Source organism: Pseudopipra pipra, chromosome 7 (assembly GCF_036250125.1).
Source record: "Pseudopipra pipra isolate bDixPip1 chromosome 7, bDixPip1.hap1, whole genome shotgun sequence".
Lineage (NCBI taxonomy): Eukaryota > Metazoa > Chordata > Aves > Passeriformes > Pipridae > Pseudopipra > Pseudopipra pipra.
In genome coordinates, this window is record NC_087555.1 from 16485425 (window position 1) to 16508120 (window position 22696).

At 36.7% G+C, this 22696-nt stretch overlaps 1 protein-coding gene across 2 annotated transcripts in view; it reads left to right on the forward strand.

Moving 5' to 3' along the window:
- The window catches only part of PDE11A (phosphodiesterase 11A), a 127555-nt gene that overhangs the window by 59805 nt on the left and 45054 nt on the right, over positions 1-22696 (forward strand). For both annotated transcript variants that reach the window (XM_064660734.1, XM_064660735.1), the window contains exons 7-10: positions 1769-1844; positions 3237-3304; positions 3662-3754; positions 7002-7052. In XM_064660734.1, coding sequence (XP_064516804.1) covers positions 1769-1844; positions 3237-3304; positions 3662-3754; positions 7002-7052 — 288 coding nt within the window. The remainder of the gene's footprint in view (positions 1-1768; positions 1845-3236; positions 3305-3661; positions 3755-7001; positions 7053-22696) is intronic.

Consider the following 22696-nt stretch of genomic DNA (forward strand, 5'->3'; position numbering starts at 1 on the left):
GAAGGACAAAATCTTCACTTAATTCTGTCCAGTGAAACAGTATTACTATGGAGGACTTAGCCAGCAGTTGGGCAGCACATTAATCAGTGGACAGCCTTGGTCAGAAAGCTTCCCAAACTATATTACTACAATAAGTGTGCTTGGAAGTGTTTCATGTTGAGAGTTGGCTTGGTTCGAGTTTTATTCCATGCATCATTAAAGGGATTATCTCTCAAACCCACAGAGTTTTTTGAAATAAGAAATATAAAAGGGGCCTGCTGTAAAAAACTACAAGAGAGCTATGTTGATGCTAATACATTCAGAATTTCTAAAAATACAATTAATGCCTGGGGTTTTTAGACACGCTAGCATAAAGCATGCCAATCCTTGATGTTTGCAGTTGTACTTTTATTATATCACGTCCTGAATAATTCAGCTGTCTCTTATTTATTTCACAGTCCTTTCCAAGCTAGAGACACTGCCCAATTTATGTAGAGAAAAAGAAAACAATACAAAGGGCAACAATTATTTTCTTTTGATGGGTTCCTGTGAAAATTTAATTCTTAAAGTCAGGTTTTGCATTCAATTATTTCTATAGTCAAGTGTAGTAGGAGGAAAATAGTATCCCTTAGGTAGAATCATACATACAAACATTCGTAGTTATGAACAGATATTCTGTTCTCTGCTTCTGTTGAAAACACTATTTTTTTTTCAGAACACTAATTGTCATTTTCAAATGTTTATGCTCAACTTTCAACTCATTCACCAAGAACTTAATGCCAAAGTATTTTTGAGTTCATTTTAAGGCATATATCTGTAACAATTGTTCCCCTGCTTCTATGGATTTTAGGTGTCACTGATTTCAGTGATGAGTTCTGAGTATGTATAATAAGCAGCAATCCTGTTAAAACCTGAGTTATATCTTTTGCTAGTTAGGAGATCACAGTGATCCCCTCATGCTTCCAGTATTTGAATTATTGCTGGTCTTTTACTTTCCTTTTGTTATAGATTGCCTGTAGCACTGGCAGTTTTAGTAAGAGAACATCTCCTGATCTTCTGCAGGAGGGCTCATGTCATTCTTACTCTGATCTTGTAAAAAATATTTTCAATTCGTCGGATTTTACAGCAGTGACACTATGGAATAAAGCTTATTAACTGTAGAAGAGAGGGAATCAGTGACACTTATGATAAATTGTGAAGTTGTATACTGTATTAAATAGAAAACAATAAATGAGGCAGTAAATTGTCATCAGAACAAAAGGAGCAGTTATCTCAAATATTGGTTTTTACACCATCCGTCCATTTCTTACTAACTTACACTTCTGCACAATTCCCCGCCTACTCTTGAAAATGCATATTTCCTGTGAGCCTCCTTTTACAGCTGCGTTGCTAAGTCCAATTTCAGTTTGGCACTTGGGAACAGTATTTCTAAGGCACACTTGTTCAGTGGAAGTTGTCTCCATTAAACCACCAGTGTAAGTAATCCAGGATTTGTCTGGATATTGCCTCAATTGCAATTTGTCTTTAGTGCCAAATCACACTCAAGTAGTATAAGCTTTGTGTGTCAAAGATGCCAATGTTTATATTTTCTTTGGCAATTTTAAAATAACCCTTATGACCTTTTGTTACTGTGAATGAGGTTTCAGCAGAATTTTTTCTCAGTGAGAGCCAGTCCATACAGAATGACATTTTTAAACATATACTTACTCCTTGACATTTCTATTACTATAATTTAAAAGGCTGCAAATGGTACCTACCACTAATGGAAGCTCTCATTTCTACATTTCAGGCTGACCAAATTTCTGGCTTTCACATAAGATCCGTTCTGTGTGTTCCTATATGGAACAGCACCCACCAAATAATTGGTAAGACCTTCCTCATAGATGCATAACTTTTGTGCTAATGTAAATTTAGTTCTGTCTTTTTAATGCTGTGTTCCTTCTCTTCTTTTTCACAGCTGAATATTGTTAAGTTATGGTATTTAGGATGCATGCTAAGTGTACATCCAAGAAGGGATGTTTTGTCTTGGATACTGCATGGACTTTTTCAGCTTTCCAGTTGTGTCACTGTTAAGTTATATATTGAACTGAAACATTAAAACTAATGCAATGAAAACCAAAATTCTAACAATCCTAGTAAAAAATGTTTGATGTCTTTCTTGGGCCTCCCTGTTTAGTACACAACTCAGGCAGCTGTTTCTGCATCAAGAAAATGGTCCTTTCCCTCTAATGATATACAGGGAAGACTTACTGGAGGGGCTGTGGCAGCTGTCAGAGTTGCCTGTTGCAGTGGTGTTTGCTGGATCAGGATATGACAGGGTTTTATAGGATGTTTGGTAGGAGGCTTCCCAGCTATGCTACACCTGCGATTGACCCTGTGTTATTACCTACTTTTGGCACAAAAAAAAGGTGCTGTTTGTAAATAACAATGCCAGATTCCTCTGCTAACTTTCCACAGTAGAAAGCCATAGCGATTTAAATTATCAGGGCAAGAGTTAGATCCCTGTGTTGTGGCTGTCAGTAGTGTGTCGGTGAAGGCACTGGATATCATACAGGATATTTGAGCTTCTTTAGTAGAGATGATGTGGGGATTGAGTCTTAAAAATACAGCTTGTTGCTGCTGTGAAGTGTGCATTATCTTAAAGAAGTAGAAAGAATCTGATTCCTTGACTGCTGACGACTCTTAGAGGATTTTTCTAAGGGCATGTTGTAGCTAAATGAAATAGAAATGGTTTGTTGCAGTAGAAATCAGTATTACTTCAGATACAGACAAGAGCTTTGAACACTTTTTCAAGTGGTTTAAGGAAAATGCATTTTTTTCATTGGTCCAGTTAATTAATGGATCAGTCATGAGTAAAAAAGGACTTATATACCCAGGTGATGCTGAACATCCAAGATTTTAAGAATGAAGGTACTAATTCAGCACATTCTACTGCTATCTCCAAATTGCTAGGACAACTTACATGATTGTTGTTACCAAAGTGCTCAAGTTCTTACTCAAGCAGATCTTTGACCTTTTGTGAAAAGCACTGTGAGTGACTTATAGATTTGCAGTATTATAACATAGGGAGTAAAGAATAACAATTGAAAGTAAACTGAGTACTGGTATCAGTACAATCAGACTTTTGCATGTTTATGTCTGTTTAATGATTTTCAGAAGAAATATTTGCAATTTTGCTTTTCAGTTTGAAATATGTATTTTACTTTTCACCAATGAATAAAACACTGAGAATGAATTCATATTAACTCTTTCTAAAGGGGTAGCTCAAGTGTTGAACAGGCTCGATGGGAAATCCTTTGACGATGCTGACCAGCGACTGTTTGAAGTAAGAGGCATTTGGTTTCTTAGCATTAACATACTTTTCAACAGGATTTGGTATTTCTGAGTAATGCTAGGGAGGGGGGAAAGAATATGTTGTCTATTTTTGCGATCTGATATTAATTCTCAGAACTCCTCACTTAATAAGGTTGTATCCTAATTAAAACAAGTTTTTGGTATCTGATCTCTCTTATATGGAGGCTAGTCACTTACCTGCATTCTTAAGATAACCTGTCTAAGCATAATTATTCCTAATATTTCCATGCAATTTCTTTTAATAATTAAGCCAGCACTCATCTTTGTGTTTGTATTATAACTGATTTATAATTTACTTTCTTTTCTTTTTTCTCTATTTTAATTTTAGGCTTTTGTTATTTTTTGTGGCCTGGGTATCAACAACACAATTATGTATGACCAAGTGAAGAAATCCTGGGCGAAACAGTCTGTGGCTCTTGACGTACGTGTACATCTTCATGACACCTGTTCTTACTCCCAAGTATCACATGTAAAGGAGCCTACTGCTTCTGAACTTATTCAGTTATCTATTTATATATTTATTCAGTAGGTAGAATAATTTTGTGTCTCTACCTCCCTGCACTTTGGGTTGTCTTATTCAGGTAATGCTGAAAGGAAGCTTTCTCAAGGTACACTTAGCTGTAGAGCGCATGCATAGCTTCAGTAATTTTGAACCTGGATATCTCACTGGATGCCTGTGCTTTTTACATTAGAAGATGCAACAGTGGTGGTGGAGAATCTAGTTTCTTAGAGATATAAGTGTAGGAATTAATCTACGTGTTATATGTATTTCCTTGTCAGTAGGATTTTTAGTATCAAAAGTAACATCTGCTGATCCCTTATCAGATGTATGTCTTGCTAGAACAGAGTCAAAGCAGGATGGGTGACTGCTCAGTAAGAGCTCTGCTGTGGGCCAGGGCCAATACATAATGCAAGGTCCTGGCATTCCAACACATTATGTCTTTCTGTAAAATGCTTATAGAGGAGCTAAATGGATGGAAAGCTTTTTTTTTTTTTTTTTTTTTTTTGCTTATTGCTCTTCCTGTTTCAGCTCCCCCCCCAGTTAATGATACCTACCAGCTCCTGTGAAGTAAATTCTAAAATGCAGAACATTTAAAAAAAAAACATGATTATTTCAACTTCTATAAACAGATTCAACAATACAGCACTATTCTCTGTCATGTGTCTGGTGATTTTAATTGTAATCATATTAATAATAATCTTGGCAAGAACAAAGCTTGGAGTTTTGAGGATAGCTTTTCAAATTTGCATTACTTCTACTAAAATAATAATTAAGAACAGCTTGAATTAAATTTCATATCTTTTCAAAAGCATCAGGCAAGACCAATTAATCTTAAAACATTCCCTGATGAAAGGGTAACTTTGCTAAAATTTCAGTATTGTTTCAAATTCCACATGTGCTAAATGAAGAAAATCATCTGGTGACTCTTGGGGATGATCCTGTGCAGGCTTAAAAGCTGGACTCAGCATATTCTGTAATCCCTGATGTGTGCACCCTTTAACTGTGTACCTCCTTCGAATTTATACAGTACCCACCATTACAATAAGAACCACAAAAATAGATTTGAGTATTTCTCCAGTAAAACAAAAACTAAACTAGATTGCTATGAAGAGTCTTTTTTTTCCTCTGCTTTAGGGTTGGAAATATTAATCTGTGTATGGAAGTTCTATCATGTGGTCGACACAGGCATATTAAGATTTTTTGAAGTCAGTAAGACTGTTTGTGTTAGAAAACTTTATAAGCATAAGTGGCTTTATTTATTATTCCTCTATATGTATTCATTTAGGAGGAAAAGAGACCTTGTCAGGCCTCCTGCAAGATCCCTTATTCTTTAAATTACATAGTCATGAATTAGTATAAGCCTTCTTATGTCCCAGATATTTGTGCAATATGACACCTTAGAATGAATACTCCTCTTGGCAAGAAAAACAAGCAGTGCCAGCTATCGCACTCAGATACATAGGGATGAAAGTTGACGTAGACACTTGTTATTTGCTACTGAAAGAAGAGAAAATTAAAATTTTTCGGTTTAAAATACAGCTTCTTTCTTAGATCTAAAAAAGACTAGTAACCATATAGCTTACATGGAGAGTAGAGGTTTGATAAATGGTCACTATTCCTTAATAAAGAGTAATTCTTCCTATAAATGAGCAACAGTGCTTGATAATATTTGTATAAAGTGATGGAAGAGAGCAGAAAAGTGTTTAACAGTAGAATGGTATGAGCTGAAGGACTGTGAATCCATTTTTCTGTAATAGAATACTTCATTAGTATTTATGTATTTAGCGAGAATGGCAATGAATGGCACTTGAAAATGACATTGATATCAGGTGCAAAATAAATCAGTTTGATATATACCATAATAAGATTCTTATCCAGATATACTGATACAGGTTTTTATATAGTATTCTGATAAGACTGACTAATAAATAGAAGACCAAAACTTAAATAAATGATGGGGACTGTTTACAGGAGTATACCATATAATTCAAAACCAGGCTAAATGGTTTTTTTGTATTAAGGATACAAAATTTGCAAATGATTAGAAGATTAGAATAATAAATATTAAGGAAGACTGTAAAAATCTAGAGGGATATAATGAATGCAGATAAAGGAGAAACTTGACGAGAATTTTGGTGTTAAGTGTAATCTGTCATAGCAGAAGACAACTTTACTAATTTTAACAATTTCTGAGCATAGTTACAATACAATTGGAGAGAAAAATAGATACTACTTGAGAAAGGACATGATGTGTAGTTATAGAAAGTAAAATGTGGGACAGGAAAAATGAATTGGTGTTTGTTATTTATTCTTTTATAGTGCAGGAATGAATTCCTGTTACTGTAAAAGGTGACATCTCTAAAACTGATAAGAGTAACTACATCTTGGGACTTATTGCCACAAGGTATTGTAAGTCAAAGGCCTTTGACATTCATAGATGAAAATTATTTCAAAATGAGAAGCATACATCAAAGCTTTGGCACATAAAGCAAATTGGGTGTTGCTGTGTGGTGAGGAGGACCTGTCCTGGCCAGGAGTGCTCTGGCTCTGTGAGGTCCCCCATGGACCAGGACCTTGTCCCATGCATAGTCAGTACTGGTGAGTCCAGTACACAGACTGGCTCTTCCACCTTCTGGAGTGCTTGTTCAATGTTGGTGTTGTCACATAAGATAGAACATATTCCATATAAATGGATGAATGCTAATAGGTAATGAGAGGAGGTTTGCAGTACTTTGTGCATTTTGTTTGATGCTGTCATCTCCAGAAGGGTATTGAAAAGAATGTCAGGTGTAGCACAGAGGTGCAGTGATGTGCACAGGCATTACAGCAAAAGACATTTTTTAAGTTCTGTAAGTCTACTGTGATTTTTACATTAAATTCTTTTTCTTTTGATTGTAGAACTCCAGGAGAACAATGTAGGAATCCTTGTAATATTAAATTACTTATTGTCCATGATTCTCTGTAAAATTCCCTGCAACATAAATGCCAAATGCATGCCTGATAACCTGCAATTAGCTATTATGTGCTGCCATTCAGAACTGAATTACTACGTACAAATATTAATTAAATTTGCTTTAAACATAATTGATTAGACTGTAGTACAGAGCCCTGATAGTTCTATTTGTCAAGTGTACAAAACTGCTTTTTCTCTTTTCTTCTGGGGCAGGTGTTGTCTTACCATGCAACATGTTCGAAGGCAGAAGTTGATAAATTTAAGGTAAGATTTGAGTTTTTAGTTATTTCTGAAAATATAAAAATAAATTAAAATGGGCGTGGATTATCTGAGAGAAAATTTTTACATCAAAAGCAGAAAATCTTAATTAACAATGATTTATAAAGGATGTATCACGTGTTAGGCTGCTAAGCAGGAAAGGTGGAAAAAAAAAAATCTTTCAAAGGATAAAGACCTGCAGTGGTGGGTGCACAGTGGCCCACCAAAGTTCCATTGAACTGGTTGAACTGCTGCTGGAACTGCGTGTCAGTGTAGTTTGGTGGCCTCCTCAGCATGGACCACCATAGGGAAGTCATACCATGTAGGAGATGAGGAAGAGACTAGAGAAAATAAGAGGGACTTGAGACATCATGTGCTTATAGTGTGGAAGCTGTTCTGTGTTTACTGAAAAAACAGAGCATTGACTGTCAAGATTGTGTGTACCCTCACAAGGCTGGGTGGGAAGGTGAGGAATCCCTTAACTTCTGTAAGCGCCCTGGGCAGAATGTTAAGTGATGTGTTCTGAATTGCTAGGGACCAATAATTACATGTTCTCTCTGAATCCTGCCTTGCCACGGGATAGAAAGTAGGGGGAGCAGTGACCTTGCTCTTCCATCGCTGGCAGCACTGCAGAGTTGCTTTTGTGATAAACTTAGTTGGTCTTTTTCTGCTTGAGGAAACACGTGGGGTTGACACTTCCCTTGGCTATGAGGAGGCAATGTTGTAGAGAGCTCCTCAAAACTGTTTGGGAGGCTCTTGTGGAGTGTATCAGTGTTGGTTTCCTGTACATAAAGTGCATCAGAGACTGTAGCAAGGTCTGGGCAGGAGATCTGGACTATTGTGACCCCACAGTGCTGGCATTCCCTGCTCTAGCACCCTGGCACCTGTCTGACTGAAAAATAGCTGTTGGGTCCTTATTTTCACACTTGGCTGTCAGGCTGGAACCTGCTCTCTGCACCACGGGGATGACTGTGGTGGAAGGGGGAAGACATGGGTGACTTCACAGAGATGAAGTCCCACCTTTACCTGGGCTGAGGAAGGGCAGCTCTTGCTAGTTAATTAGTTTGTAAATTATTACCCAAATGATGGCTGTGCCTTAAGACTGTATCGACACCTGGTGATAAGAGTCTAATATTCTCCCTCCATTGTAGTTACTGTTGCAGTTACCCATGCTTTTGTAAGCTGAAGATTAGATTACTTAATTATTACTGGAACCCAACACTGCAGCCAGGGGAAAATACTTTTGTGTGCATAAGTTGTATTCTGTGTTTGGCAAAATGAACACTGAACACTGTTGAGAGAGAGAGGAAAGAAAGGGATAGAGGACCATTCAGGTTTTTTATTTTGTTTTGTATTTTCATTTACCTTAGAATAAGCACCTTAATATAATTTCTATGATTGTCAGGATTCCACCAGTATCTCTGAACACACCAGAAGGCCATCCTTCTTGATTGCTGTCAGCCATTGAAAGATGTTCTCCTTCATGGTCTATGTAGTTGAAATAACAGCCTGCTATATTACTCTTTGGACTTAGATGCTAGTGTGATGAAAAGCTATTCTACTTGTTTTCCCAGGTGACTTCATTAATAGATATGCCAGTCTCCAACTAAGAAATGTCTTGTCATTATCCATTTACCTTGAAGGCATGCAACTATCCATTTAATGGTAATGATAAGGTAAAAGGAAGTGAAAAGCATTCATTCATTAATAACTCCAAAAGATACAATTTTTAATAAAGAACATGGATGAGAAACTAAGGAATATAACCAAGCTATCCTTAAACTAAGCTAAGCCATTTTTTCAGAAAAATTTTCCCTTTCCTATATCGTTGTCTCAGTTTCAGCTCCTGACAAAATGAGACCCAGGTAGTCTTTCTTAATGCTTCACACCACTGGATTAAACAAATAAAAAGAACAAAAACCCAGAGATGACCAGCACGTCCTGTGGGCCTCTGACAAGCTCATCCCCAGAGAGGGCCATCCATCTGTGGGATGAAATTACTCCCATCTCCCCACTTCCAGAGCTCTGGCAGCCGCTCTCCCTGCTGAGATCTCCCGAGGCATCCTACCCTGAAATCATTGCTCTTTTCTCTATTTGTTACTTGTTATATTTTATATAAGCCCTTTGTTATATTAGGGTCATCTTCTAGACTTGACTGGCTAATAAACCATCCCTCCCTCTGGTGGTGTTTGGGGCTAAAACTGTCCCCTCTCTCCTTGGTGATTTATTGGCAGATGTCAGAGGAAATGTCTGTTAAGATTTACCTGATGTTCTGGTTCAGGCAGAGCAGTAACATACACACGATAGAAACATCTAAATGAGAGTGATGCCAGTAGTTCACTATTGGCTCCTGACTGACATGAGACCCAACAGTAATTAATGACTTTGGAGTGACAATACATTTGAGTTGACAACTTTTCAGCATCTTGCCCCACACATACTGTAACTGGACCCCAGCAGCTTGGAAGTAATTACATATTCCTGTAGTACAAGTTGTTTATTTTCCTCTTTGTAATCTTATTTTTTATGGTCTTAATAAAATGTTTTTCCATTAATATTTTATTTTCCTAAGATCTCAAGAATATTCTGATAGAAACTGAAAAATTGCAAATGTACTTTAAGTTTATTTTTCCTCTGACCAGGAGAATTATTACCAGTAAATTATTTTATTGCATTATAGGAAGCCTAGCAAGACTAGTTAAAGTTGATTTTTTTACTTGAAATTCTTTCAATAATCTCGCGTTATTGGATGGATTCACAAATATACAAACTCACAAATATATCTTTTTAAGAATTAAACATAATCACTGTGACCAGGTTCTGTAAACTAAATAACATTTATTTCTGTTTCTTCTAATTCCATCTAAGAATTAATGAAAAAAACAAAAAAAACCAAACAAAAAAACCAAAAACAAACAAAAAGAAAACAATAAGAAACACTTACCAAAAAAATACCTTTCTCCAGATGCTTGGCTGGGAAAAAGTGCAAAGCACTATTAGTTGTGGAGCTGGAAAATACATAGGGAAGTTCACAGTATGGAACAATGAAACATGAATGTATGAAAATGAGCCATGTCATGCAATTGGCCAATTCCATATCTGATTTCCACAATTGTCTAAAAACAAAGCAGCAATGTAGATTCACACAGAACATTGAATTGATTTTGTACATTTTTGAAGGGATTCCATTTCTGGTGTTTCTAAAATATAGCTTTCATAATAAAAATCTGAAAGCCAAGTTTAAAAATGCTTATATGACTAGAAATTGTTCTATTAATGAATGGATGGAGTTTTTTTTCTCAAAAGAGAACCCAGTTTTGCGAATCATTGCTGTAAAAATCCGTGTCACCAATCCTTTTCAGTATTTGGGGATTCATTAGTGCTTGGGATTGCAGGCACATACTTCTCTGGAGGGCATTGTGAGCAGGACCAGTGTGAGCTCAGACACAGTGAGGGCAAGTGCTGCTCTGCTGACCTGGGTGGGGCCACTCTGTCTGCTTCCCACGCCCAGGGCGAGTGGGAATGGAAAATTCAAGGCCTTAACCCAGTGTGAGCTTGTTTTAGTGATAAGAGGGGGCTTAGCTCTCCAGGTAGATGCAAGACTGCAAAGACCTGGATTCAGAGCCTGAGCAAATCCTTGAGTCTCTGTAGGTGATAATCTGGCCCCAGGGGAGGTAATGGGAGGTTTGCCACTGATTTCAGCAGGATGCTGCTGGTTTTGGCTTTGTTTGGCATTTGTAAAACTGCATAGTAATGTTTCCTCTGCCACCTTGCCTCTATTTATTCTTGGTAGCCAGTCTTTTGCAATGTGTTTTCTGACAGAACAACATCTCTGAAAAAAAAAAAAAAAAGGTAAAATTTTAAGATCTAGTCCTCTTTTAATGCTAGTTTAAAATGCAGTCTAAGTGAAAACTTGAGTTGTTTTCAATACTGTTTCAGTAGAAAATGGGTTGTTTTTCCTGAAAATATATAGGTTTTTAAAGTGGGGGAAAATATGGAAGCTGAATTGATAGAGTTTCAATAACAGGCATTTGAATATGAATTAATGATTAATCAGAATTACTTTTCTGGTATCTATGGTTATTCTTGTATTTAGAATATGCACTTTACTTCCAGGTTCTAAGAAAGAGGGTGAGACTTTTGTGAATGTTTTGTGGGATTAAAACAAGAGCAATGAAAACATAAAATTTGTAGCAAGTATTGTACATAAGAGTATCTTATGCCAGATTATTTTACATTTCTGTTCTTCTAAAGATTTTTCAACTTTCATTTTTTACTTTTGGATTTGGATTATTATGACTTCAAAAAATTATTTAAATCCAGTATTCTGTTAAGTTCATACAAACTGCATAATATATTTTAGGTTTTCTGATAAGTGCTGCATTACTGTGATAGGGAGATTTCTGATGCTACTCCTCCAGATACAGGAAAAAAATAAACTTTACTTTCCATGGGCAGATGTAAGTAAAACAAAAAAATCCACCTTGAGTGCAAACTTCTCTTGTATATCTGAGAATGTATGAAGTCTTCACCCTGATTTGTCACAATGCTTCTCCTCATTTGAATCTACATAACTATGCTAAATTCAAACTGAAATTTGGCAGGATAAGCTAAAGTAATGCACCAATGAATCATACCTGTATCAATAGTATTCTTATTCAAAATAAGAATTGAAAAAATTCTTATTGTTCAAGAAGTTAGAAATAGGTATGATTTTAAAAACTCTGGCAACTCAGTTCTCCCTTGTATTTTAGCCTTAAAAGACCATTCTGTTATTTCTGTTGTGTACTACACTTAGTGCTTTGCTATAAGCAGTTGTATGATTGGAATAGAAAAATGTAAGACTAGGGAAGTCTGATTAATCTAAGATTGATGCTATCCTATGACATTGTCCTGTAGTGCCAGGTTTCTTCTTCCTGAAATTCAGGCTTTCCAAGCCTAAATATAGTTGTGTGAATGTAGAAAGCCAAGATACATGAGTAAAGAATTCAGGATTATGTCCAGCACAGGATATTTATAGCAAGAGTTACTGACTTCTGAGACAGTAAGGAACAAGTCCTGTGACTTAGCAAGCAGTCCCACAAACACACATCACCTTTAAATTTAACTAATGTAGTTTCCAAAGGGAATATGTAAACACTGTGCTATTATGGGTAATGTACAAGAAGCTATTTTTAAGAAGCAAACCTAATTGTGCAGCTGTGACTGGTGTAAGCCAGATCAATATTTAATGACTGTGATGCATTATTTATAGCCCTTTGAGAGATTCCCTTTTTTAGGTCAAACAGCACACAGGAGAGATACACAATGAAAAATAATGTATCACCTGCTTTACAGAATCTTCAATTCAAAATGTAGCATGAATAACAATTCTTGCATTTCTCAGTTTTGTAGCCCGAGGTGTGACTATTTAAGTCCTACTTTGACATAGGGAGGCTTTTGTGTCTCTCTTGAAAACGCTTTTAACTAAAAAACAGTGGAATGAGTTGATCCAAAAAAAGAAACAACTTTGACTGCTACCGTATATGACAATGTAAACAGTTGAATTAATGAAAAATGATGGATCTAAGTGAATTTGATACTTGAAGTGAGTTACATGTGATTGAAAATGAACTTGTTATTCATGTCTTATGCACCCTTAAATTCCTAAGAGTGGGCAGCACAATGAAAAAATTGAATTTTTTTTTATACTAATTTTATCTCCAGTCTCTGAAAGGATTGGGAAAGCATTCCGTGGCTATGTTATTCTCTGCTGTGACGCCATCTTTCAGTTTAGAACTATTTTAGTTACCTTTATATCCTTGTAATCAAATAATTTGTAGTGGTTCATAATAATTACTTTATAGTCCTTCCTTAGTAATTAAATTTCAGAAAGGCAGTCTGGCCTTTGTGTTTCAGATCATTTACGAAATATTGTCATAGAATATGAGGTTTTTATGCATTGATGACAGTGCTGTTTCAATCTGTTTGGTAACCTGGGTTTACCAAAAACCAAAGGCGTGTAGTCACACTGCAAGCCACGGTCCCAGCCACGTGTAAGGTGAAACACGCACAGTTCTGTAGAGACCTGCAGTTCTGTGTAAGTGTGAAGCTCTTCACACGCTTCAGTAATTTCCAGATTGTCCTCCAAGGCTAGTCATACAGACTCCTCTTTGGCTGTCACAGAAGGGTGTGGGCTGGCACTGAGCTTTTCCCCAGTGCTATTCCAGCTGCTCAAGTTCCACTGAGAATAGAAACAATTTAAAAAAAAAAAAGGAAAAAAAATACGAAAAAAACATTGAGAGTAAACAGGGCTTAAGTGTTAATATGTTCCCTTTTTCCCTTTTGAGAAGGCACAGGATCACAAGATGTAAAACACAGTTTATTTCTCTGCTTTTCCACGTCCACTGCCCACGTATAAGACAAGACCTAAAGCACCATGTTAAGTTTCATAATTCATGACTTTGAGGTCTTTATTGTATTACATCATTTTTTACACTTTGACATGTGCCTATGTCTTCAGTTGTCATGGTAATAAGAAGTCAGGAACACATTGCATACACTGAAAATTATTACAGATAATAAATAATGATTAAAAATAAAATACTGAGGGTTTATACTAGTTTCTGAAATGTGAGGCTGTCATCTGTTGACTTCAGACTAGTGCTCTGTAGTTCAGTTTTTTTCAATTTCAGTGAACAAGGAAATGGCATTTAGGAGTAGGGAAAGATTGCTCACAGTCTTTTCTCATGCAATGTTTACATTTAGAGACATAAAATGAAATTATCAGGGTACAGATGTTAATCTGATTAAAAATCTTTCTTCGGCAAACATGTAGCTAAATTATATGACCTATCACTGTAGATGTTAATGGGTTGAAGTGCTTAATTAACAGAAGGAAAAGGCAAATGGAGACCAATGTTCTCTGGGTCAGGAAGTCTCCAAAGTGCAGCTGGCCAAAGCAGAGAAGAGTGCACCAAGGGAGTATGTTTTCTCAGTTGAAATAATATTCCCTAAGGTTTTTTGCTTTAATTTGTTCCATGAAATAAAGAAAGTGGGATGTCAGACACAAGAGGCACCTGTTCAGGAATTACTTTTGAAGCTGTCCTGCTGGGCTAGTGTCATACTACAGTATGACATACTACATACTACTGCCCTAATTGTAGGGATAGTTAATAGAAAAAACTAGTGGGAATTCTGAATTGGGTTTCAAAAATTTAAACATTCTGTTTTATTGAAATCAAGATGAGATTCAATTGCTGCAAAAGGTCACAGAAATTATTCCTCTTATATTTCTAAAATTACCATATTTATTATTTCAGGTGAAAACTTGGAGCTCCCAGAGTAGAATGTTCCCTTCCCTGCAAAGCAAATGAAATATGAGTTTTCCAGGATTTTGTGGAGGGAAGGCTTACAAAGAGTACTTTAAACTGGTGGGGCTCAAGCACTGAGCTGCCCACTGGAAGGGGCCAGCCAGCCCTGCTTGTTGGCTATGGAGGAGTTAAAGGGAGGTCACAGCGGTCATGAGGAGACATCCACCCACCTCTGAATATTTGTGGTCTAACTGGGCACCTTCCTTGCCCTTGTCATATCATCTGAGCAGGGCAGGGCACTTCTTCATGTTTTGCCTTCCTGTTTGCAAAGAGGGTACAGAAATATTAAGACATCTGTGAAAGATTTCAACAATTCTGCTTTCTGACTGCGAAAGATTTGTGTGACACAACTATATTGCATTTTTATGATAAGCCTGCACAAAACCGGTTTATTTTCTAGTGTAGGAGATAAGTAAATCCTGTTTTAAAATAAATTTTTCTCTTGAGGATACACTATCTACGATTAGAGATTTAAGGCAAAAGAAAGAAGCCTGTGCCTGAAAGCTAGATAAAGCCCACAATTTAATCATATACCCATGCCCAGACAATTTTTTCTGTTAACTTAAGAATTTAGCACAGGTCATTAAGTGAATTTTTGAAAGAGATAGGCTTCTTTCAGCAAGGAATAGATTCTGGTCTGTGGATTACATCAGGAGAAGGGCATAATGCAGAAGTCAATAAGTAACTTCATGTGGAATTTTTTGAATATATAAAGGCAAAATGTATTTGTTCTTAAGTGTTAATGCTATACATAATAATCCTTGAGTACATTTACACTGTAGGTCAAAAAGAAGGATCTTAAGGGTTATTATTAAAAAAAGTGAAAAAACAGCATTAGTATTCTGAATGCAAAGTAAAGACATACAGTAACTAGAAATATTAAATAATAAATGACTGCTTCTAAGATCAGCTACTTCACAGTAGAGGTTCAACCAGAGCTTGAATCTCCTGGTTAAAGACCTTAGCAGGTAATAAACTCCAATCAATAAAAATAACAGAAAACTAAAATATGTGCATGGGCAAAATATAGTCTTTGTACTAGTTGTTTTAAAAAGTCTTTTTCTTTAAAGCTGAAATAGATTTCAATTGAATTAGATAAATCAAAGGATTTCTGCTGTACTCTAAAATTTACAGTAATAAAAAAAATAACATTCTAAGTAATTTAAAATACTACTGACTTTTTGCCCTTAATAGTGACTGTTTTTCAGTTTCTTAGTAATTAAGCACAGTAATATGGTTTTATGTGGTTTTAAAACAACAGACATTTTCATCAGAGGAGTAATTAAACACGATTATTAAGTTATCCATACTAAAAAAAGTGGGCTGCTACTTTGCTGCTCTCAAATGCTGCATTTTGTTATTTACATGGGAAATTTTGTTTCTTGCATCTGTTTTCATATACAAAACCACAATTGGGTAGGTCTTGAGAATGCTTAGAAAATCAAGTTAGAAATAGCAATTGTTGGGGACACAGTATTGCTCACAAGTGAAGGTGAAATGATTTATTATCCAACAGACCTATTGTCTGTCCTTCAATCTGATCAGCCGTCATACTCCATAAGAATCTCTTGTCAACTGGAAAACATTGGGGAATAAACACAGTTCAGCATTGCTACACCACTTAGCCAGTGACCATGCAAAAAAGTGATAAGGCATAGAATACATTTAAAATGCCATGCAAGCCAGAGGGATGTCTGATTAATCCAAATAAATAAAAGAAAATAAATCCAAATTATAAGAAATCCATAAAAATGGCATAATGTTTCACATTTTAAATTATTTTTTATTTACCTGTGCTTGGATTTCTTTGTAGTCCCAGCAGACTGACAGTTAAAACTAGGAATTTTCTGGTCAAAAAGATCAAGTTGCTTTTCACCAAACTATTTAGATAGAAACTTTCTAGTTGGCATTGATATTATAAATGTTAATTTTAAAATAAACAAGTTCCCTGGTTGTTGTACTGGCTTTGAAACTAGGGGATTTTTTTTTTTTCCTTTGGCACATATGCTACAAGAAGAAAAAAATATCTTTCTCTATTTATTTCTTCCTCTATACAATGTTCCAGCTGCAAACAGTTGTTTGTCATAAATATTTACTTGTGTTTATTTAAATTACTAATGGAAATATTTCTTTAGGCTTTTTGAAACAATATTTTTATAGAAAGAAACATAAATGTTCTCCAAAGGAAGAAGGCAGTGTTCTTTATAGGCTTTTCACATTTCCAACAAATTGATATTAGAGCTAGAACCTTTTTATAACTAAAACTCCCAAAAGTGAAGAGTGGGAAATAGACATGTTTTTCTGAGATGAATCTCTTTGGCCACTGGGTGCCATCCTTGCTCCACTTTAAGGCTGGTAGCCTAGCAGCATTTCTGTTAAGCTGTAAAATCCTGAAAAAAATGTAATGCCAGTGCAATTTCACACCATCATAATGTTTGTGGCTGTGCATGTGGTAGAATATGTTAGCAGCACAGGCAGCGTGTTCTTCCTGCATGAGTCGCTGAGAGACGTGGGAGAAATATCCTCACAGGTTCAGCCATGTTACATCCAGTCTCATATCCAGCAATTTTTTAATTTTTTTTTTGCATTCCTCCATCAGCTGATGAGAAGGAGGTTGTGCTGAAAGAACTGTTTCTGCACAAGTGTGTGAGCTACCATGCTCCTGTGTGGTATTAATTTAGGCTCTGGGATTATTTGAAAGAAAAAAATTACGTGCACACTTGTTTTCTAGAACAGTTTGGGATGTGTGGGCCTGTGCCATCCAAAGAAAACATTACCTAGCATATATTATGTAAAATATATTTGTGATTGCAGTCTTCTACAGATTATTTATTACGTCGTTTTATTGTCTGCCTAGGGGGGTTCTGCTGTTGTTTTAGTCTGGGAAAAATCCCAGGCAGAGTGAATTTGGTTTCTAACAGAGAAATTATGCCAGTAGTTCTGTGGTTTTAGTCTTTCAAATTTAAAGTGTAAACACTTCACACGTATGAGAAATATACTGTAGCACACACACACACATCCCTTCAGAACCTGCCTGCACACAGAGCATTCTGTTTGGTTAAACACAGCTCAGCTAACGCTGCTTTCTGTGCTGCCACGTGGCAGTGTGCCTTTCGTCCCTGCAACAAGCTTATGGGCACACAAAAAAACTCCACCCCAAAAATAACAAAAAAACAATTTCTATTTATGGCCTTCATAAACTCCGCTGTTAAGCTGATTCCAGGTATCTATTTGTGTTACTTGTACTTTCCCTGAAGGAAACCTGTTGCTGTGAGGAGTGGTAAGGAAAAGTTATAAGCAGCATAATAGATACATATATTCAAAACATGACAAGAAACAAGTATTTATGGCTGTGTTGCAGCCTTCCACCCTAAGGTAGTGACATATGAAAGCAACTTTTCTTTAGAGAAAATGTATAAAAATATAGGTAGTAAGTAAGAAGCTAAATAAATAGAGGATTTAAATGTCTATTATTTGTTATTGTTAAAAGAATGGGACCTGTACATTTTATTTTTTTCTCAGAAAGCACGTGGTGGTGAGGCTGTGAGTTGTGTATGAAGTAGAGCTCTGTGCTGCTGTGCAATTGGGTGCTCAGGCTTTCTCTGCTGATGTGCTTTGTGAGATGAAGGGTGCCGTGTACATTCTGCCACTGGGAGAGGAGCTGGGCTCAGTGTTCAGCCTGCCCTGCAGAAGCCTCACACACGTTAAGCCTTGGCTTGTTAAACTGTAGTAAGATGAACCTCTGGTTTTGGGAGAAAGCTCTTTTGGACAGTCCTGAATGCTCCTAGGGAGTGATTTATGGGTTCAGAATAGGATGGTTGGATTTCTTTAAAACCTGCAATCGGAACTTGATAAAAACTAAGGAGAAAAAGATGAAGATAAAATATGCATTAAGGATAATCACTGAAATTTTCTCTGTAGCTTTTCTGTAAATGTATGTTGTAAGTTTGAAGGTATTGTCAATATTATTTATTGTCTACCTGACAGGCTTCTGCTATAGCTGTCACTCTAGCAGATCTGAAATAGGACTTTCTCCCCAGTGGAGCAGTAACCCACTCATACATTTGCATAACTTGAACCACCAGTCACTGTACTGCCAGCCTGATTTGTCACAGCTGCTCAGAAAGAAAATTTCAGTGGCTCACAGGAACCTTGTTCCAGTGCCATTGTTGTGCGTTCCAGCAGCATCGCCACAGACCCAGCATGGCACAAGGCTAGTGGTCCTGCAGGTTGGCTTGAGTGCAGTGAATGCTGCTGGAATATACTGGGATTGAAAAAATAGTGTAATACCATTGGATGTGCCATTGTGGCAGTGGTGGGGTTTTTGTGGTTCTGTTTTGGGGTTTTTCTTAGTGTGTGTTCTTGGCAACACCCTTGCTTTTTTCATATGCTCTCTTGCAACATGTGTCCAACTGAGAATTGCAGGGCATGGTTTGGGCTGTTTGCCGCCAAAAGAGCAAGTTCTTCCCTTCACATCATGTTCTCTGTGAGAAGAACCTGTCCCCGTACCTTCCACCCTTAATTAGGTTTTTCTTCTTCTAAGTCTTCAAGGAAGGAGCTAGAACCTTTCCTTCCCTTTCTGGGTAGGAAAAGGCTACATTGTATCCCTCTTTTCTCACCCTCCAAAATTTACAGGCGGGGGGGGGGGGTGTCAGTCCACATTACCCATTCTAATCTTCATCAGAGCAACAAAGCTGACTTTCTACTACCAAAACCAAGTGAAGCTGTTGTGGGAAATGGCAGCCTGCATGCTTGACGCTTTTGTATTACAGAGAAATACTTGCCCTAGGTTTGCTGCTTGTGTTTGTTTGAAATTCTGGAACAGAGACTGAATAGACCCTTTTGTACCAACTTCTCATCTGCACTGATGGTCATAAAAATTCGACAGTTGCTAGCCTGCAGTATGTGACACACTGGTTATTTCCCAATCACCAAAAGCCAAAAGGACGTGAACACTCCCCTGCGCGCCTCGGGAGATCATTGTGTCCAATGTGCATGCCCTGTAAAACTCCAGTCCTAGGCTGCTGTGGTTATGGACTTTGGCCTTAAGAATAATAGATGCTCAGACCATTAATTGCTTTTATTTTATGTCTCTGTTCTTTTAAAATCAAAATTTCTTGTTCCTTTTATAGGCTGCCATATATTTTGTTTCTGTGTACTAGGAAACGACTTTAGCATCAAGGATTGATTCTTAGCAACATAAAAAAACATATTTTGTGTCTTTTCTATGAGTTTGTAAAAAAAATTTCAAACATAGTATTTTTATCTTGGAAATGTATTTTTCCTTTTTGATTGGTCCCAATTTCAGAAAGTGACATGTTCAGACAGGATTGATTGACTTATTAGAAAAATTCAGTATGCTTTCTGCTTTTTAGCTATAATTCTGGGCCTACCATTGAAAATAGGATGTGTAATACTGTAATGACATACCTTCCCTTGCCCTTTGAAAATGAAAATTATAAGAAGACAAATCCTTTCCTTAGGCACATACAGGTTTATCCCAAAAGCAGAAAGTAAATACCATATTTTTGTCCTAAGCCCATGGTACATTGTAATAATAATAAAAAAAATCCTAAATACTATATTTGATAGTGCTGTACTGCTTAATGGCTATTGTTTTGTTCTAATAGAAGGAGGAGAATAAATAGCTTTCTTAATGCCATGAAATTTCACTTTTAATTAAAATAAATACCAGTATTCATACTAAGTAGTTATGTTGGTAAGTGATCAAACCAAATACAACTTTCTGAAACAAGACTAAATTCAGCTTTCTTTGTTCCACATTTCATGTCTTAATTACATGTTACACTATTAATTTGCCAGTTGAAGATGGAGCAGTTGCACCACATATACGTGCTTTGACTGCAGATTTTGAAGCTGGATACCAGAACAGCGTTATTCTTGGTTTACACATGTAAAACCTTGACTAAAGCAAGGAATGACCTTTTCCAGCAAATGGCTCAGACATCTACTGTGGGACTTTGGGCACAGTTTGGGCATTTGATTTCACAGTTGCAACCCTCTGTTCATCTGTTGGGTTACTCTGAAGAGGCTTAAAATACACAAAACCTGTTCCAGGATGTCTTTTATTCAACACCCGTTCAGATGTAAAACATTCACAGAGACTGGAACATAGAAGCAAGGAGTCATCTGGTAGATCTGAGTGGCAGAGCATGTTTATGTGGCAGAATGAGGTCTCCTTATGTCATGTTTACATCCAACTGCCTTCAGAGGACTCCAAAGACCCACTTCTGTCTCATTCAGAGAATTGGAATTTGGTGCAAGTTGTTGAAGGGTAAATTAATCTGGGGTTTTGACCTGTCCTGAGCAAGGGCATAGGACGGGCTGGTCTCAAAAGCTCCTTTCCAACATAAATGAGTCTGTGTTTCCGGGCGATTTCACTATTTGAAGGCAGCAGCAATGCTACTGTGATGATCACGTTAGAGAATTATTAGAATCAAAATCAAGAGGAAAATATGCATGCGCAATTTGTCTCTTCCACGCCCACTCCCCTTTACTGTAAATACTGTAAAGTTCCCTTTAAATGCTACTGTCCTGCTTCTGCTTCAGTTGGTCATTGGAAAAGAGGTGCTAACTCAGCATTGTGAAGGGCAGAGAGACACCATCCACAGTCTGCAGTAACGGATGGAGGCCTTTAAAAGCTGGTTTGCTCTGGGCATTAAACATGCCTAGATGCAACATTTGATTCTTTCTTTTTTGGAGAGAGTAGATGTCTCAGACTGGAATATAACAGGCTTTGGTCTTACATGACTATGAAGAAGTGCAAAATTTGTCCACTACTGCTGATAACTGACTCTAGAGATACGTTTTAAAAGATGCCTGCAGCTGTATAAATATAAGCAAGTATTTTAGAGACCTTTATATATGAAAAGAACCCTTTGCAAATAAAAATCATTGTCATCAGAAAATGCTGTCTCTAGAATGGCCTCATAGAACATTAAGAGAGTGATAAAGCATCACGTTTAAATATTCTTCGCTTTGATGCTTTCTATGCAGGTTTTGATGATCATCCTTTAAGGTTTTTCAGTTCCTAGTCTTCTGAGAGATTCTAGGTGAAGAGATACTTGAAAGGGCAGTATAATTTTTTTTTTTTGTCTATGTCACATTGTCTGGAGCTCCAGTTTCACTATAGTGTAAATGATGTCAGATCCCAACCTGCTATTCAAATAGTACATGGACTCTGGACTCTGAGGGCCCCTGGGATTTAGGATATATTGTTGTGCCATTCTTTTGCTATACTGGGATATATATTTCATGGGAAATATGTGTATGTGTTATATTTAATCAAATTTCTTGTTACTTTTTTCCATCAGTCTGGCAGTATTTTATGATGAGGAAACCTTACTAACCACTTCACATGTCATTGTAAACAAAGCTATACAAAAAGTGGAGTACGTTCAGTAAGTGGAAGTTACTGTTACAGAACAGTTCTGTTATCACATAGGAAGGAAACTGAGTATATCAAATGGCAGAATGTGCCTTTTTCTTAAACAAAGCCATACAAATATACTTATCAGTATGTTTCAAAATACTTCCCTTGCATAATAAGCACTGATGTCTTATCCACACAGGTACTAAAACTGAAGTAGAAAGAGTTTAAGATGACACAGCAAAGTAGGATTTCAGTGTTTAATGTGTTTACTGCTACTGCCTCCATGGTAGTGAACATTTTATGAGGAGAAAGAATGCTTTATAAAGAACTTTCCAGTTTCTTTACATTTGATTTTATCACATTATCAAATACCGGTGTAGGAGATTGTGAGGAATATGCTACTAGACCAATTAGTGCAAAATCATTTAAGTAAGCCTTCCCTGTCAATCTGTGAAATCACATTTTTTTCCTGTGTTCTTCGTATCAAATGTGATCTAAAAACTGTTTCATATAACATGCTGAATAAGTTAATTGTGATCAGACCCTTGAGCTGTAGGTATCTTCTATTTAAGAAACAACTTAAGCTGTCTATCAGTGTGTGCAGTTTGTAGGAAATAAGGATTGAATAAGAGTGTTATAGCAAGATGAGACAAAATGTAATTACTGCCTTAAAATTGCCCTCTTCCCACCACTGACCCAGACTACCTCATAATCAAATTCTGCTATAGGAGGTTATTAAATGTCCTGATTGTGATTTCATATTTATTCCTGACATGATACAGTTTTTCCCTACATAAGGAGTTATCTCCCTCTGACTGTTTTTTATGCTGGCAGCATGTGACCTGTCCACTGGTCTCCACTGGCAATACATCTAACTAGCTGAACAAGAAGGTTTTTAGCTTAAT